The sequence below is a fragment of the Equus przewalskii genome, unplaced genomic scaffold (genome assembly GCF_037783145.1).
Source record: "Equus przewalskii isolate Varuska unplaced genomic scaffold, EquPr2 ChrUn-13, whole genome shotgun sequence".
Lineage (NCBI taxonomy): Eukaryota > Metazoa > Chordata > Mammalia > Perissodactyla > Equidae > Equus > Equus przewalskii.
Window position 1 is genome coordinate 5,050,428 of NW_027228750.1, and position 19,258 is coordinate 5,069,685.

At 38.2% G+C, this 19,258-nt stretch overlaps 1 protein-coding gene across 6 annotated transcripts in view; it reads left to right on the plus strand.

Annotated features, from left to right (window-relative positions):
* The window catches only part of DENND2C (DENN domain containing 2C), a 73,537-nt gene that overhangs the window by 50,612 nt on the left and 3,667 nt on the right, over positions 1 to 19,258 (plus strand). For all 6 annotated transcript variants that reach the window (XM_008522835.2, XM_008522836.2, XM_070608070.1 and 3 more), the window contains 10 exons: positions 109 to 153; positions 2,007 to 2,194; positions 5,581 to 5,690; positions 7,289 to 7,358; positions 8,146 to 8,223; positions 8,791 to 8,931; positions 9,412 to 9,560; positions 10,045 to 10,222; positions 15,008 to 15,049; positions 15,990 to 16,095. In XM_008522835.2, coding sequence (XP_008521057.2) covers positions 109 to 153; positions 2,007 to 2,194; positions 5,581 to 5,690; positions 7,289 to 7,358; positions 8,146 to 8,223; positions 8,791 to 8,931; positions 9,412 to 9,560; positions 10,045 to 10,222; positions 15,008 to 15,049; positions 15,990 to 16,095 — 1,107 coding nt within the window. The remainder of the gene's footprint in view (positions 1 to 108; positions 154 to 2,006; positions 2,195 to 5,580; positions 5,691 to 7,288; positions 7,359 to 8,145; positions 8,224 to 8,790; positions 8,932 to 9,411; positions 9,561 to 10,044; positions 10,223 to 15,007; positions 15,050 to 15,989; positions 16,096 to 19,258) is intronic.

A 19,258-nucleotide genomic window follows, 5' to 3' on the forward strand; every position in this document is an offset into this window, starting at 1 on the left:
TTGTTATTCCTTACTCCAAGCCCGCAGGTCTGTGGAGGTTTTACATTGTTCTCATCCTCCTGTACTTCCTACTGTTGGACAGTACAAATGGAAACTCTCTCTTTTCAGGTGAAACCAGTGGGAACGAAAGTGATGCAGAGTATCTGCCAAAGAGTGAGTGAGTCAGTGGGGCTACTCCCTTTCTCCTGATGATCGTGGTTATAGGTGGGGTGCCACCTTCCTTTGTGATTAAGCATTAAGCATGTTTTTCCCATATGAAGTTTCATTTTGTAGGTGATTTCTTCATGATAGGAACCTGTTGAGTTTTGGGGAACTAAACAGTACACTGTCAGATGTTTGAAAGTGTTAAAAATCTCCCATGGTAGAGTAAGGCAAACCAGTATGGTTCTTAAGATGGAATGTTCTTAGGGGAGTGGCAGAGCTACATGTTCAGACATACGTGCAGAAGTTTCCCAGTAGCCAAAACAGAGTATGTGAATCATCCTCTAAAACAAATACTTAGCATTAAATATCTGATTTTTCATAGTCACTCAAGTGTAATTATTTAAGTAACTTTGGTATTTCTGACTTTGAGACAGGAAACTGATCCACTTCTTATTCATAGGTATTTATATTCCAAATTATTGTGTCATTTACTTTTTGTTAGAATATAGACTATGCCATGCATTTTTGGCTGTATTTGTTCGAGTACTTCATGGTTCTCTGTATCCTTCATCTAATGGATTTTCACAGCAAGTTATTGAGTTCCTCATAAACTGACTGACATACTGAGGTGTGGAAAAAGTAGGAGACATGAATTACCAAAGCTGAATACAGGGCAGCACCAAGTCTGATACTCTCATCTTATGATTAATAATCGTGTGCTCCCTCCACTGACCCGAATTGCTTCAGGGGTTTGCTTCTATAGCCTGACTGAGGTGAAACTTAAGTGATCATCAGGTTCACCCTGGATGTGTAAAGATGACTAATTTAGTGCTGTCACTGCTGAGAAATAGGACCTAAAATTTTCTTGACTTGGACTGAGCCCTTCGGAGTAAGTAAAGCTTTGCCTAGAACACTAAATATACTAGATAATTCTGGGAAGCCACTCCTAGATGTATTTTTAAGTGTTCCTATTATTTTGATCCTTAGTGTAACTTCTTTGGGGGCAGAATGCATCATATCTCAAAATAAAAGCAAACAATTAGAGGATGTCTTTCAATCGTTGGCTCAGAATGACATATAAGCAAGTCCTGGATATTCGGACTATTTCTTCTGCAAGTACTGCATTTCCCCCAGTGGAGTCTACCCCAAATTGTTCAGAATTTAGAGATAAATAAGAATAAAGGATAAATACTATCCAGTTTTGAGTGGCATTGCTTGTACTGTTTAAATAGTATGCTTCTATAATTTCATTCTTTTGAGAAATAGTCTGCTAATAGATGTCTTCTACTTCATTTTTTCCTCTTGCATTTAGCACCATTTATTGATATAAGTTTATGTCCATTGTTAGTAATATATGCTAAGGAAGGAAGGGAAAAAGACAGTTTCTTTAATATGAGGATAGTTTTTGTTTTAATTTAATCAAACTCATTCCTTTATGTATTTACCCTCCATAGGACTCAGTTCTTTGATCAAATCTTCCCCCTCCACCTGTGATTTTGTGGTCCCAACAATGGCATCTGTTGTCAGGCCAGTGCTTTTACTTGACATTTTCCATGTGTCCTCCTGGTGTTATGCCATGAAAGATAGGATAGCATAGGGTATGTGTTGGGACATACATAGAGTATCTGTTGGGACATGTAACGTCAGTCCCACCATGGGGCCCCCAGGTGTTTGTAAGAACCTGCACTTGTCCCCCAAGTATGTCATAGCCCTAACAGGTATGTCTGTTTAGCAGACATTGGTTAGTCCATATCATTTGGCAACAGCTGAATGAAGATAGTCCCATATGTCTCATGACCTCTGGCTGCTGGAGGGAAGACAGGGCTACAGAGGAAAAGCAAAGCTCCGTGGTCTCATTACAGATCGCCACAAGCGCTTGGCACAGCTGCAGCAGTCTTCCAAGAGGAATCCTCACTACCAGACCTTAGAGCGGGATCTCATCGAATTACAGGAGCAGCAACTGTTTGAACTTTTTGTGGTGGTGTCTTTACAGAAGAAACCCTCAGAAATAAACTACATCCCCCAGGTCATACAACAATTCCCTAGCAAGGTAAGTGCAAGGAGGTCAAGAGGCATTCAGGAATGTTCCTGTGTCTCTGTGTGTATTTATTTCCTCTCTTCTTGTTTATTGTTGTCTCAGTCAGCTTTTACTAATAGTGTACATCTTGTAGGATCTGTAAGTGACTCTGATGACATGTCAGGTCAGGCATGAGCTGTAACCAAGGGGGGAGAAAAGCTCATTCTCTAAGTTGGTTTTTTATTTTTTTTCTCTGCTGTTTACTAAGTGACCTTTAGCAAGTTACAAAGCTTCAATTTTGTGATCCTTAATGAGGGGAATAATAAAGGAGGCAGAATAGGGTAGCAATTCAAAGTATAGACTCTGAGCTAACTGTCTGCATTTGCCACATACTAGCTTTGTGACTTTGAGCAGTTGCTTAACTGCTCTGTGCCTCTGTTTCTTCATTTGTAAAATGGAGGTAATCATAATAGTATCTACCACATTGAGTTGTAGTGAGGATTAAATGAGCTAATTTGTTGTAAGGCACTTAGAACAGTGCCTAGCACATAGTGAGCACTATATAATGTTATCCACTATTAGGATTTAATGAGATAATGTATATAAAATGCTTAATGGGGTTCTTGGCACATGGTAAGCACTTGATAAATGGTAGCTATTATTAACCAACATTATTTGGTTCGCTCTACCTTTTTCAAAAAATGATTCATTTAATCAATATTTCTTAAATACCTACTATTTGCCGAGATTAGGTGCTGGGAATATAAATGAAATTGATTTTCTTGGTCCTTGCCCTCACAGAATTTACAAGATAATCCCCAAATGTGGCTCTGAGCTTTGTGCTGGCAAATTCAAAGAGAGAAACATGATCATTAATTAGGGCTTGCAAACTGGTGTCCTCTGAGCAAATTGAGCCCACAGACAGAATTTTTGGTTTCCACAGTGTTTTTGTAAAAATAAAAATTTTTTGTTGTTGTCAATGTTTAAAAATCAAATTTCATATAAAAATCTGTATTTCTGCCTTTTCCTGAGAAACTGGAAAGACTGGCAGCACTCAGCCTACATTCCTAAGTGGCAGGAATTGGCTGAAACTGAGTAAGGAGCAAGACTGACTTCATGGGCATGTGACCAGTATAGTCATATAAGGCGCCTCAGTCAGAATGGCCTTGCACTGGGGGTTTAATGCTCTGCAGTCACCGTTGAAATTCTTAATAATTTTGTAATTGGATTTGTGTTTTGTAAGTGAAATCTGGTGGGACAATGGCGCATGTGCCATTTCACCTCCTGCCACCTGCCCAGGGTGGGTTCGAGGTTGTCCTCTGTCTTTGGCATGATCTTGGGCATAGGCATGGAAAGGGTCAGGATCAGGCAAGCATTGCCCTGCAGTATCTCCAGGCCACATATAATGAGGTCCTCCCTGTCCTGGGTAGGCAGTGCCACTTGTGTTCGGTGGGTGGCTTGGTGGGGCAGGCCTTTCGACCATCCCTAATCCACATACCAAGTACGTCCCCATGTGGAGGCTGTCACCCCTTGAGAGTTTCCCAGTTGCTGTGGGGTGGAGCTGCTGTGGGGCCCGTAGGAAGGGGAGATTCCTGACTGAACTTCTTTACCCCTAGTCAGGACGCAGTTTCAGTCCTCTGGCTGGCAGAGGGGAAGCCCAGCAGCTGGTGGGCTGCTTGAGCACCGGATTGAGGGCCAGGGCCCCTGGGTACCTGCGAAGGTCTGCACTTGTTCCTTAGGACCCTTGAGCCCGAAGGAGCATGACTTTAAACAGCAAATAAAACCCCTTGGAGGTCGAGAGACCACAGAAGAAAAGACAAAGTTTAATGTTTTATCTTATATTTAATTTTTCCTGCTGTTTGAACAAGGGGCCCACAGTTTCGTCATGCACTGTGCTCTGCAAATTATGTGGCTGGCCGTGGAAATGAGTGATCCCTTTAAATAGGGACATGTACTTATTTGCTTCTTACTATTTAGTAAGTTAGTAGTAGCACTTCTCTCGCTTCAGTTATCTGCTCAGCCACTTTAGGACTTTGGATTTAAACCCTGAGTTAGATGTTTCACTAAAAAAGCTAGGGAAGCACAACTGAACTGGAGTCTAAGAGACGTTTCCTACGTGGGTTCTCATTTTTTAAAGAAGTCCTCAACAACATTCCTACTATAAATAAATCAGTGTTTAATTTCTTATAAAACTCCTCAATGTAGCCTGAGAGCACAGTATCACAGCACTGTTTAGTAACATAGTACCATAAGAGTCTAAAATAATGTAATCTAGATAGTCTTGAGGAATCATATTTCCCATAAAGAGAAGCTTAATTTCTTTTCCTGTTTTTGATCAGTCTCGCATTTGCAGAGAGAAGTCTCGAGGTTGAATCTGTTTGCAACACAGCCTTGATTAATGGGGCTCAGAACCAAGTATGGACCCAGTTGACTCTGGCAGTGATTCAAGGATGTCTCTAAGCAAGTTACTTAGTGTCTTTGTGCTTTAGTCACCCATAAGTTAGAGAGGGAAAGCGCTGAGTGAACCTCTCTTGATTCTATTGTGGAAAACCTTGAATGAAGATGACTGTGAATCATTAACAATATAAAATAATAGCATATGATACAACTAAGATTTTGTTAGAATGCTTTTCCATTTCTTAATAGCTTAATATCCAAGTGACCCAGAATGGCTGCATGTTTTGTTTTAGAAATTAAATTAAAGGATAACTCATTTGTAATAGTTACATGAAGGCAGTATGGTAATTAGACTTATTATCTACTCTTTTTATACTAATTTTTAAATTTCTTTTGGTTTAACTAAATTTAGACTGTTCTTTAAAGTACAATACCAGACTGTCACAACAGGGTCTTCCATGCTAAAATTTTACAGGAAATTGCAAACCAGTAATTAGGTAACAAAGATTATATGCTAAAGGAAATGATTATATATGGGGTGGATTCTAAAAACAGTATCTTTTCTGAATAACATTCATTTGCCTTTTCAAAACATCTTTGATTATTGATCAGAATGTCTTGAGCTGACTAGGTTTTTGCTATCAATCTATTGTGGAATAGATTTTTATTTATGTCCTATGATTCATAAAAATGTTGGGTTCCCACTAGTACGTGAATCCTGAATTAAGATCCTACCTTTAGATAAGAAACTATTTTCAGTCATCTCTCTTACGTCAGATTGTAGGATCTCCAGCAGTACTATTTCTATGTAAAAATAGGATTCATTATTCTTAGTAAGTCTGTTCTCAGTGCATCATCAGTGATTACCAGTCTTCTCCTTCCTGTTTTGTTACACAGCATAAAACTGTGCTGAGACGACAACTTAAGCTTATCAGAGACCTCTTTCCCCAAGACCAGGCTGAGTTTTTTATTTCTATTCTCCACTTACATAGAATATTAGTCACCTATGTTATCTTTTTCAGGGTGATCATGGCTTTAAGCAATCCAAAGACACTGAAGAGAGGCTCAAAGTTATCCCAAAATTTTGTTTTCCCGATTCAAAGGACTGGGTGCCAACCTCAGAACTCAAGAGGTAAATAGGCCACTTTATCTGATTTCTATTTGTTCGAATTGCAAAAGTAGAATCCGAATGTTTGAGAAATGGGTAGAGCCAGCACTGAAGCTACGTGGACACTGTGGCGGGTCAAGGATGCAGTGGGAGGAAAGGAAGAAACAGAATTAGGACATTTCCTATGTGGGGCTCAGAAAAGAAAAACACAAAGGAAAACAAGGGAAAACAAATTTGAAAATTTCTTCAGTTTGCCAATTCTGCAGGAAAAAAGTTCCACTTTACATAGAGTCAGAAATGCCACCAAGTGGACAGAAGAGGAAAAAAGACTTGAACTTAAGGACTCTACTTAGAACAGAGATATAATAGAGCGATGTCTGTATCTTGTTTCTCCTTCAAGTTGGTAGAAGAAGCCACAGCCCAGACTGTATGTTCCTCTGTGGAACTTTTGCAAAGGGAGGCTCCAGTTTGGGAGGTGTGAGTATATTGAGAAGGAAAGAATAAAGAATTTCCTCCTGGTGTCTAGAGGAAATTACCATGTTCAATTAATAAACCATTATCATTTCTGAATCCTGCTTGTAAATAGATAACTGCTTTATTCAAAACTGTAATTATTGATCATGCTGTTTAGGCTGAAAAGCATGATTATGTGAACCATGTCACATGCTGATGACCTGCTGGAAGACAGCCCCAGCTGTTGCCTAAGTAGCTGCTTTGTCCTTCCACCTCATGATGCCTCCAGACCAAGCTGCTGTCTCTCATAACCAGTTTAGCCTGATCACCACTCTCATCTCTGAGCCATCAATCCTGATGCTCTTTTGTGGTTAGTTGCGCTGCTAACCACCTAGCAGCTGCTTTCATACTAGCCTCGCAGCTCCATGGTTGGCTTTATCCCCCCAACAAGTTATGTGTGTTTATTCTAGAATATTTGGAAAATACAGAGGAAAACCAGAAATTAAAAATCACTGGCATTCTGGTTAGTCAGAGATAATCACTGTAAATAATTTGGCATATGCCCTTCCAGCCTTTATTTTTGGCCATACGTAGACACTTGTATTCATTGTTCAAATCTGGATTTCTTTGATTATTAATGAATTTCTTTCTTGGTCATCTATAGGTCTTTTTGTAAATTATCTATGCATATCTTTTGCCTGTGTTCCTAGTGAGGAGTTAATATTTTTCTTATTAATTTTTATATATTAGGGATATAATTCTATGCCTGTGACTGTTCCATATGACCTCTCAGAACTAAGTAGAAGAATTTGAACGGAGGAGATGACTTTCCAAAATCCTTTATAGCTTGCCTATGTGTTTGACTAAATTGGACATTCAGCAGAAGGAAGATAGGCTTGATTAATAGCTAAACTGGATAAATAAGAAAGTAAAAGGAGGCAGCAGCATCACCAGCTCATCTATACCTATTCTCTCACTCCAGTATGGGCAAGATATTCTCAAGGCCTCGACAGTCTCCCTCAGGAGAAGTGACTTGCAATAAATGTAATGTGAATGCCTCTTCTTAGATCACAAAATGACTGCTGTTGGACCCTAATTTTCAACTGTTTGTTCCATGAGGAATGCCATAAGTAGCTGTTTAGATCTCCAACTGTTGACTGTTTTTTCAGTGAAACGTTCTCCTTTGTCTTGACTGGTGAAGATGGGAGCCGGTGGTTTGGTTACTGTAAGAAGCTCTTGGTAAGTACTAGACGTAGGCTACAGTTGGAGTTGGTTAGGGAACAATAGAATCAGACTAGGAACTTCAGAAACACTAACTCTAGATGAGTTTGAACGCTACTCAGTGATCTGTATATTAAAGAAGCTATGTTACCTTTAAACAGTAAAAGTGGGGCCAGCCCCGTAGCCAAGTGGTTAAGTTCACACGCTCCGCTTGGGCGGTCCAGGGTCTCACCAGTTCAGATCCTGGGCGCAGACATGGCAGCCCTCATTAGGCCATGCTGAGGTGGCGTCCCACATGCCACAACTAGAAGGACCCACAACTAAAAAATATATATATATACAACTATGTACTGGGGGGATTTTGGGAGAAAAAGCAGGACGAAAAAAAGAAGATTGGCAACAGTTGTTAGCTCAGGTGCCAATCTTTAAAATAAAATAAAAAAGCAGTAACAGCTAGGTAGGGGTTAGCTACAGAGTGTTACAGAATGGAAAAGGTGTGGATTGATTTTATTTGATTATTTGTAATAGATGAAGAAACCACTGACACAGTGGCTAAATATCAGTCTGGGTGTATTTGAGGAATGGAGTACAATGAGCCAACTGAGGGAGCTCTGAGTTACTTTCTTCTTGCTTAGATGCCTCCACTAAACCTGGAATAAATCCTGCTATCTTTTTAGCGTTTTCCCATGTTTCGGTGTTTATTGAGGATGAGAGCCTTGGTTCCTGCTCTTTGCTAAAAAATATTAATAGTCCAAATAAGTAATGACTTGTGCTGCTTACTTTTTGCCTTGTTTTTTTCTTTTAGCCAGAAGGCAAAGGGAAGCGACTCCCTGAGGTGTACTGCATGGTTAGTCGCCTGGGCTGCTTCAACCTTTTTTCAAAGGTAAGTGGAGAACGGGTCCTATGAAAAGTGCTGTTCTTTCTCAGTGCTCAGTTTTTGTTTCTGATGACTTCACTAGGCAATGTTAAGTGGCATAGTCTTTAGAAAGGATTTCTCATTAGTAAATTAGAACCACAGATATAAAAGCTTAAATTTATATCTTTAATCCAGATGCTGTTGCCATGTCATCCTCATTTTGGTTTGCTAAACCTCCCAACTTAAAGGAGAACATAGACTGAAGCTTGTCTTGTCTCATGTCTTTCCCACACCCCAAAGTGCAGGATATCATTGTCAGCATCACCTTTTTGGCCCCTACCTTAGTGAAATTAAAAGGGGCTCCTCTTCTAAAAATAAGTTGATTTATTTTAGAAACTCTTCTTGGGGATATAAGGATATCCTCAAGAGACATGATGCCTTTAATAGCCCGTTATTGGTTGCAGAAGCTATCTGTCTTAAAATCTGTTGGAGTTATTTTCAAGTTTGTACACCAAGTTCGGCAATTCCTTTAATAGGATTCTTTTATGTTTTGGAACTGAGTCTGTAATAAAATAGCATGTTTTGTGTGTGTAGATTCTGGATGAAGTAGAGAAACGAAGAGAAATGTCTCCAGCCCTGGTTTACCCATTCATGCGCAGTGTCATGGAAGCTCCTTTCCCAGCTCCTGGACGCACCATCACAGTTAAGAGCTACCTCCCTGGGGCTGGAGATGGGGTAAGTTAGCTCATTTTGAAAAGTTTTGATAGCCGCCAAAAAGCAGGCATTACACTAATAGGCAGAGTTTCCAGAAGGCTCAGGGCGTGGTTTTCCTTTCCATAAACTGTGCAGAATGTGTTGTAGTCCCACAAAGCACTGGAGAAATATCCAGTTCATCTGTGAAATAATTGATCCTGGACCCAGGAACCAGAGATTTTCTACCATTCATAGATTGAGCCCCTTTGTAATGACAATTTCAGTGTGATAAATGAAGATTATACATACTATTGTCAGATGGGATAAAGGATTTTACCAGAAATTTACAGCACAAAAATAGGGTATTAGATCTTGGGATTAGTGTAGGCAGCTTTACAGACTCTCTGTGACAGTCCTTCTTTCGTGAATTTAACCTGTAAAAGAATGACAGGATCCATTAGTGTTGTCATCAAGGACTGTTTTCCAACCTCAGCTCTTGTGAATCAAATTCTTCCTTTTTAGTCCATTGAACTCTGCCGACCACTGGATTCCCGATTGGAACACGTTGACTTTGAATGTCTCTTTAAGTGCTTGAGTGTGTGTCATCTCATCCGCGTCTGTGCCTCTCTCCTTTTGGAGCGGAGGGTGATCTTTGTTGCCAATAGCCTAAGGTGAGAAATAAGTAAAATATGTCACTTTATACTGATATTTTACTTGTTTTTACTATTTTAAAATTTGGGCATATTAAAAAACTATAGGATCGCAATTACCTAATGCTATAGTGACGTGGATAATTCCAAATGGTAAATAATTCAAAAGCTGTTTGCATTAGACTATAGCAGTAACTTTTGGGGGTTGCAATTGGCCTTTGTAAATGTGTTTTGCTTAAACTATCGTTAAAAATTGGTATTGGTTTTCTAAGTACACGTTAATTTTTAGCAATATGAATTGTGAGAAAGAACTGGATTGAGATTCAAGATTTTCAGTAAATTAAGTTAAAAATTTAAATAAAATGTTAAAAGTTAATGAGTAATCACAGAATTGTTAATCTGTGATCACTAACTGGCATCAATTTGTAATTCTGTAACATAATATCTGAAATACCCTGTATGTGTTGCTCTGTATGTGACACCATTTACTTTCTCCTCTGGCTAGCACCCTGTCAAAATGTGGCCATGCTGTGGTTGCCACACTGTATCCGTTCACCTGGCAACATACCTACATCCCAGTCCTGCCAGCATCTATGATCGACATTGTGTGCTCACCTACTCCGTTCCTTATTGGAATCCTGTCTTGCTCCTTACCACAGCTTCAGGAATTACCCATTGAAGAGGTGAGATGGGAGAAATAGTATCTATGAAAAGATTGGAGGCCTAACAAATGAAAACAATTGATCTTTAAGAGTGATGGAGTTGTCGTTAATTAATACTTATATATGTTTATTATTATTAATACATTATGCTATCATATTTTTTGTATCTTTTTCTTTAAAGTGAGAAACATTCTATAGTACACATGAATCCAAAGTTGTGTCTTATGTACAGTAGTGAAGCATGGGTTCATTCTTGTGTTATTTTGAAGGGTAGGTCTTTATTTTTTTAAGTCAAACACAAAAACGACTCTGAGTTAACTTAAAAAATTGTTTCACATACAACACACATATAGATAAGTGTCTAAAACAAAATGTACAGTTCAGTGAATTATCACAAAGTGAATGCTTATGTAACCAACATTGGAATAGAATGGAAACATTACAGCAATGGAAACAGTGCCAGCACCAGAGAAGTCCCCATCATGCCTCCTCCTAATCACCATTCCCTTCCCCCACCACAAAAGGAAACCACTATCTTGACTTTCATGCTGTGCATTTACTTGTTTTTCTGTATAGTTTTACATCCTCGGCATGTAACCCTGAACAATATATTACAGTTTTGCCTGGTTTTAAGCTTGATATAAATGAACTCATATTGTGTGTGTGTATATATACTTTGTTTGGCTTCTTTTGATCAACATTATGTCTGTAAGATTTATCCATGTTGATAAGTTTAACAGTAGTTTGATCATTCTAACTGTGTATAGTATTCCATTGTGTGAATGTACCATGATTTTCGTATCCATTCTGCAGTTGATGGACGTTTGAGTTGTTTCTAGTTTGGGGTTATTATAAAGAATGCTGCTATAAATATTCTTGTCCATGACTCTTGGTACATATATGCATGCAGTTCTACATGTATATACTTGAAAATGGAATTGCTAGGTCAGGAGTAAGCATATATTCAACTTTAGTAAATAAAGTCAAACTGTTTTCCAAAGTAGTTGTGCTAAGTTAAACTCCCTCCAGCAATGTATGAGAATTCCTGTTGCTCCACATCCTCATCAACACTTGTTATCATCAGATTGTGTATTTTGGCCTAATCTGGTAGGTATATAGTGGTATTCTCGTTGTGGCTTAATTTACATTCCTTGATTACTGTTGAGGGTGACCATCTCTCTATATGTTTATTAGCCATTTGAATACCATCTTTTGTAAAATTCATTGTCTGTCATTCTACTGCATTGTTTACCCTCACTGATTTCTAAGAGGCCTTTTTATATTGTGGATACCAGCCCCTTTGTGGCCTGCCTTTTCATTCTCCAAGATGGTGTTTTTGTTAATGCACAGAAGTTCTTAATTTTAATGTAGTCAAAAAATTATCAATCCTTTCTTTTATGGTTAGTGGGTTTTTTTGTGAGCTGCTTAAGTTTTTCTTTATATTAACTTCATGGTAGGGCCGGCCCAGTGGCTCAGCAGTTAAGTGCACACATTCCTCTTTGGCGGCCCAGGGTTCGCTGGTTCGGATCCCGGGTGCAGACATGGCACCGCTTGGCACGCCATGCTGTGGTAGGCGTCCCACATATAAAGTAGAGGAAGATGGGCATGGATGTTCGCTCAGGGCCAGTCTTCCTCAGCAAAAAAAAAATAGGAGGATTGGCAGCAGTTAGCTCAGGGCTAATCTTCCTAAAAGAAATTAAAAAAATAAATATGTTAACTTCATTGAGATATCCTCCTACATTATCTCCTGGGAGCTTTGGAAAGTTTATTATTTTTCCTTTAATTTTTGGTTCTGAATCCTGGGACTTGATTTTTTTGTATATGATAGGAGGTAGGGGTCATTTCATTTTTTTTCATATGGATAAACAACTATCCCAGTACCATTTCTTGAAAAAACTATTCTTCCCCATTACTCTGCTGGATTAACCTTCCCCTCACCCCCACCAGTTTTATTGAGGACATATAATTAGTTTAAGGTGTACAACATAATGATTTGGTATATGTTTATATTGTGAAATGATTACCATAATGTCTAGTTAACATCGATCACCTCACAATAGTTTTTTTTTCTTGTGATGAGAACTTTTACAATCTGCTTTCTTAGCAACTTTTAAATATACAATAGAGTATTGTTAACTATAGTCACCAGGCTGTACATTATATCCCCAGGACTTATTTATCTTATAACTGGAAGTTTGTACCTTTTGACCACTGTCAGCCATTTCACCCATCCCCTACCCCTCACCTGGCAACCACCAGGTGATCTATGAGTTCTCTGTATCTATGAGTTTGGTTTTTTAGATTCCACATATAAGTGAGATCATATGATATTTGTCTTTTTGTGCCTGACTTATTATGCTTAGCCTAATGCCCTCAAAGTCCATCCATGTAGTCACAAATGGCAGGATTTTGTTCTGTGTTATGACTGAATATTAGTCCACTGTATTTTTTACCACATCCTCTTTACCTGTTCATCTGTCAGTGGACACTTAAGTTATTTCCACGTCTTGGCTGTTGTGAACTGCAGTGAATATGAGGCTGCAGTGAACATGAGGGTGCAGATACCGTTTTGACGTGGTGATTTCCTTTCCTTTGGATATATGCCCAGAAGTGGGATTACTGGATCACATCGTAGTTCTATGTTTAATGTTTTGAGGAACCTTCTTACTGTTTTCCATAGTGGTTGCACCAGTTTACATTCCCACCAACAATGCACAAGGCTTCCCTTTTCCCCACATCCTTACCAGCATTTATCTTTTGTCCTTTTGGTAATAGCCATTCTCTCAGGCGTGAGGTGACATCTCATTGTGGTTTTGATTTGCATTTCCCTGATGATTAGTGATGTTGAGCACTTTTTCATGTTCCTGTTGGCCCTTTGTATGTCTTTTTGGGAAAATGTGTATTCAGTTCATCTACCCATTTTTTAATCAGATTATTTGGGGTTTTTTGCCCTTGAGTTGTATGAGTTCTTTATATATTTTGGATAATAACCCCTTTTCAGATATATGACTTGCAAATATTTTCTCTCATTCTGTAGATTTCCTTTTCATTTTGTTGGATAGTTTCCTTTGCTGTGCAGAAGCTTTTTAGTGTGATGTAGTCCCCACTTGTGTATTTTTGCTTTTGCCGCCTTTGCTTTTGGAATCAAATCCAAAAAATCATTGCCAAGACCAATGTCAAGATGCTTACCCCCTATCTTTTCTTTGTAGTTTTAGAGTTTTGTAGTTTCAGGTCTTACATTCTACTCTTTAATCCATTTTGAGTTGATTTTTGTGTATGATTTAAGATAGGGGTCCAGTTACATTTTTTTGTGTGTAGCTGTCCAGTTTTCCCAACACCATTTATTGAATAGACTGTCCTTTCTCCATTGTGTATTCCTGGCTCCTTTTGTCATAAATTAATTGATTTTGCCTGCGCTTACTTCTGGACTCTCTATTCTGTTCCGCTGATCTGTATCTCTGTTTTTCTGCCAATACATACTGTTTTGATTACTATAACTTTGTAATATAGTTTGAAATCAGGAAATGTGATGCCTCCAGCTTTGTTCTTCTTTCTCAAGATTGCTTTGGCTCTTCGGGGTCTTTTGTGGTTCTGTATAAACTTTAGGATTGTTTGTTCTATTTCTTTTAAAAATGCCATTGAAATTTTATTAGGGATTGTATTGAATCTGTAGATTGCTTTGGGTAGTATGGACATTTTAACAATATTACTTCTTCCAATCCAAGAGCGTGGAATATCTTTCCATTTATTTGTGTCTTTTTCAGTTTCTTTCATCAATGTGTTATAGTTTTCAATATACAGCTCTTTCACCTCCTTGGTTAAATTTATTCCTAGGTATTTTATTCTTTTTGATGTGATTGAAAATGGGATTGTTTTCTTAATTTTTTTTCATATTGTTTTTTATCAGTGTATAGAAACAGAATTGATTTTTGTATTCATCTTTTTTTAAGCTTTTATTATGGAAAATTTCGGATATATGTGAAAGTAAACATGAGTGAAATAAATCCAGTCACTCTACTTCAGTACTTACCAAATTATGGTTAATCTTTACCCTTATCCATTCCTTTCTCCCGTAATATTTTGATGCATATCATGACAATTTCATCTCTAAATTTGCAATATGAATCTCTATAACATAAGAGCATTTTAACACAATACCATTATCACACCTAAAAAATTTAGTAACAGTTCCTTAATATCAGCAAAATCTAGTGCTCAACAAATCTCCAGTTATTTCCTAAATTTTTAATAGTTTGTTTGAATTGCGTCCCAAATAAAGTCCATACATTGCATCATTTGGTTGGTATGATTTTTCAGTCTCTTTTAAAATAGTATCCACCATCTTTTTTTTTTAAAGATTGGCACCTGAGCTAACATCTGTTACCAGTCTTCTTTTTCTTTTCCTCCTCCTTCTCCCCAAAGCCCCCCAGTACGTTGTATCTTCTAGTCATGAGTGCCTCTGGTTGTGCTATGTGGGACGCCACCTCAGCATGGCCTGATGAGCCATGCCATGTCCGTGCCCAGAATCCAAACCGGCAAAACCCTGGGCCGCCAAAGCAGAGCACGTAAACTTAACTACTTGGCCACAGGCCGGCCCCCCCCATCATTGTTTTTTTTTAACTTGCAGTTTATTTGTTGATATATTGATGAGTTAACTTTTAAATGGACTACAACTTCAAGTTACTTTTGTTTAAAATTACTCCCATTGCTTGAAAGAATCAAAACACTCTTCCTAATCTAGCAGTGCCTAATGTATTTCTCTGTGAATGTCTCTGGTTTAACTTGCCTGGCTCCTTTATCCCATAGGTACTGATAGTTGATCTCTGTGCAGACAAGTTCTTGCAGGAGGTGAGTGACAAAGGAGGCGATTACATAATGTTTGGGAATAATTGGACAGAAAATATGTGAGAGTACTTAGCGAAGATGACTCAGGCAAGACTTTTAGTTCCTATACATATTTGACTTAACACTGTGGCCAATCATACAAGATTGACCTGAAAAATGTGGCTTGGGTTTATAGCTGTCCATCTCAAAGAAGGAAGAAGGAAACATTAAATGTCATTCTCAGAAGAGGTAACTCCCTTCAACTCCAGATGAGTTGATGTATAAGCTTCTAATTTAATTAAACTTAACAAGCATTCAGCACTGATTATTTCAGATAGTCTGTTAGTCAGCCAGAATCTAAAGATTATTAAGACACAGTTTGAACCCTCAGGCCTTATAGTCTCATGTAGGGGAAGGGGAGCAGACATACTCATAAAGTTTTAGAAGTGGTATAATAAGAAATTTGCCCCCCAGTAGGGGGCAAAAAAGAAATGGTCATTTATTCTGGATATTGAAGTGGAAGGAAGCGTTAGTAAAGCCTTCTTAGAGCGGTCCTCTGTATGTAACCTGCATATAGATTTGTGAGCACTGAACACAGGGTGAAAAGAATGTTTCCTAAGACTTTGTCTTTTTTCAAAATCAATTAGCTCATCACACTTGAAACACCATATGTTTAGGGATGACTTTAATATAGCGTTAAGACTTGTAGATGAGTAGATAAGCGATATTTGGTGGAAAAGTGCCAGAAAATTTTATAAAGTATGTTATTTGTTTTCTAAATATAGTTAAGATATATACACTATAAACATCATAGATTCTCCTCAATGTAGGGAAGGAAGCTTCAGACAAACTCTTCAGCCAAAATATATACAAAGTCATCTGTGGAATTTTGGGGACCTAACTAGTACGTGTTTGAGACTTTCTTTCTCAAAGCTCATGAAAAATCTCAATTTCTTCTTTTAAGGTATCTGATGAGGATGAAATTCTACCACCTAAACTCCAAGCTGCCCTGATGCAGATTTTGGAAGAACGCAATGAAATCTTGGCTCAGGAGCAGAATTATTCACAAGGTATGAGACGGTCTGAGGACTTAAGGTCAAGGCAGTAAATATTTGCTGAATGCCTAGCACACTACTAAAGGATATACAAAAGTATATACAAGGATATACACAGTAGTATGGAGATACTACTTGGGATATATAAAATTAGTATGAGATGGCCTGTGCCTTGAAAAGCTTATAACCCACTCCTTGTTGACCCTCAGATGTGCCAGGTCTCCTGTTTCAGGACTTTTACACTTGCTTAGTTCCATTTATGGAATGCTGTTTCCCCAGATATCCACATGGCTCCTGCTCTTTCTTCCTTCAGGTCCGTGCACAAATGTTACTTTCTCAGTAAGACCTTTCTTGACTGTCCTGTTTAAAATTGTACCTGTTCCTTTAGCACTCCCTATCCTCCTCCCCGACCTTATTTTCTCCACAGTTTTTATCACCATCTGATGTGCTAGAATGGAACTTCTGTGACAGTAGCGACTATATATTTTGTTTTCTATCTCCAGTACTTTAAACAGTATTCACTAAATAGGTACGCAGTATTTGTTGAATAAATGGGTGAATATTTGTTGGATGGCTTACTCTGTACCAGGCATTGTGCTAAGCACTTAGTGGACATCTTATTTCATTCTTGTAATATCCTTATGAAGCAGGTATCATTATTTAATCCCCATTTTACAGATGTTCCTTATTTACTGATAAGGAACATTAGGGAAGGAGCAGGTTTAGAGGAGTGATTAAAAGTTCGGTTTTGAATATTAAGTTTGAGATACCTATTAGATGTCCAATCCCTAGCAGTCATCCAACTGGAGATATCAAGGAGGCATATTTATCCATGCATTGGAATTGAGAGAAAGGATTTGGGCTAGAGACATACATTTAGAAGTTGCTATTTTAAAGCTGTGGGGCCAGAGGAAATAACCCTGTAGAGTGAGTATAGATAGAAAATAACAAAGATTTAAGGATTGTGCTCTGGGTTGGATGGAAATCATGTGATTAGATTTCCAACATTTGGCAGTTGGGAAGAGGAGAAGAATCCAGCAAAGGAGACTAAAAGGAACAGCTTGTGAAGTAGGAGAAAGACCAGGTCAGTGTATGTGAAAAAATACTGTAGAAACTGAGTGAAGAAAAGTATTTCACCAAGGAAAGAGCAAACAGTTGTCTAATTCTGCGAAGAAGTCAAGAAAGATGAAGAATGAGAATTGACCAGTGGATTTGACAGTGAGAAGGGCGTTGGACACCTTAGTAACAGTAGATTCAGTGAAATCGTAGGAAGAAAGTGAGATTGGGGAAGTTTCAAGACAGAATTAGAATGACATTCAGCTTTTTATAGAATTCTACTGAAAGTACAAAGGGCCAGGAATAGCTAAGACACTCCTGAAAAAGAACAAGATTGAAGGGCTTGCCCTACAAAACATCAAGTTAATCATATGTCATAGTAATTAAGATTGTTTGTTTTGGGTACAGAAATAAATAAAGCAATGGAAAGAAAAGAGAGTGCACATGCATAAGGAAACTTGATTTGTGTCAGCACCAGCATTGCATATCAGTGGGAAAAGAATGAACCATTCAATAAACAATACTAGGTCAATTAGCTTTCATTATGAAGAGGAATGAATATGGATCTATATACCTACTGTACTGGCAAAAATTAAAAAGTCTGACAATATCACATATTGGTGAGAATGTATAAATTAGTTTAACTACTTTGGAAAAACAATTTGGTATCATCTAGCAAAGTTAAGGGTATACATATCTTACAACCCAACACTTCAATTTTTAGATAACTGCCCTAGAGAAACTCGTGCACATGCTAACTAGGAAATGGGAGAGTGGGGCAGAAGTGTTGAGATAAAAGCAGTGATGGACCTGTGTTCTCTGCTGTAGAAGGAAAGAGATGAGAAGAACGTCTCTTGAACAAAATATAACAAAAATTTAGATTAGAATCAAAATGTAATGCTGGAAGAGACCTTCGAAATCATCTAAACAGCCACCTCATTTTACAGATATGGAAAGAGAGGCTACAGAGTTAAAGTGAGTTGCCCACTATCATACAGCTGCTTTGTGGTAGAATTCTGCCTAAACCTAGGTCCCTGGTTTCCAGTCCAGGGTGGAGTCCATGGAAAAGAGCAAAAGACATTGTGAAGGAAAAAACAATACTGTTTGGATATGGAAGAAAAGGAGGAGTCTAAGTTGAGTCTGAGGCTTGAGCCTGGAACCTGGAAGGCAATATATTGTAGTATGTTAGAGTAGTTAAGAATCTCCTGACTTGGGAGTCCAGCAGCCTCTCCACTCTAGCAGATGAGATGACCCTGGAGAATGTCTTGGTTTTGAGCCTCAGTTTCCTCATCTGTAAAAGAGAAATAATAATACCTACCTCGTTGGATTATTACATTTGTAAAAGCACTTAATACAGTGCCTGCCATCTTAAGCACTCAATAAATTATGATTTAGTATGGAATAATCATGGTGTAATATGAAATGTGAAAGTTGAGAGAGGAACTGATTTGGTGGAGAAATATAATGAATTTGGTTTGGGACATGTTTATTTGTTTGATTCATATTCTACAGATTTCCCCAAAGGACTTGATGTGATGACTTGTAGACAAATGGAATTTAAGTGCTATGAGACAGCCAAATGATGATCACCCATAGGTAGCCTGAAAATTTAGATGGTGAATTGTGGTGAAATATCAGAGCTGGAGATCTAAAGTTGGGAACTATCAACATGGAAAGCCAGCTTTATTTCTATGCCAGTTAGCTCTTTAAGGAAGGGAATGTTGAAGAGAAGTAGTGTGAAGACCATGTTCAGGAAGAGGAAGAGGAGGCAAGAGAAAAACAAATGTTTTGTCATAAAGGCAGGAGAGGAATCAGGAAATCCGGAGAGCATAAAGTAGGAGACAAGAGAAATAAGGTCGGCAAAAATGCAGCGTAGAGTTTAAAGGAGGATAAAAATAGAAAAGCAGATTAAATTTGGCTGCTCCTCACTGGTGGCCTTTGAAAGAGCAGTTACAGTGAAATCATAAATGAGCAAGCCAGGCTGAAAGATGTAATAAGAGTATGTGTGGGAAGAAAATGAAGGTAAGAATATAAGCCATTTGCTTTTTGCAGGTCATGGACAGTGCAAAAAACCAAGAATGAGGATTCCTACATTTATACTCAGTCCTCATTTACACTCAGT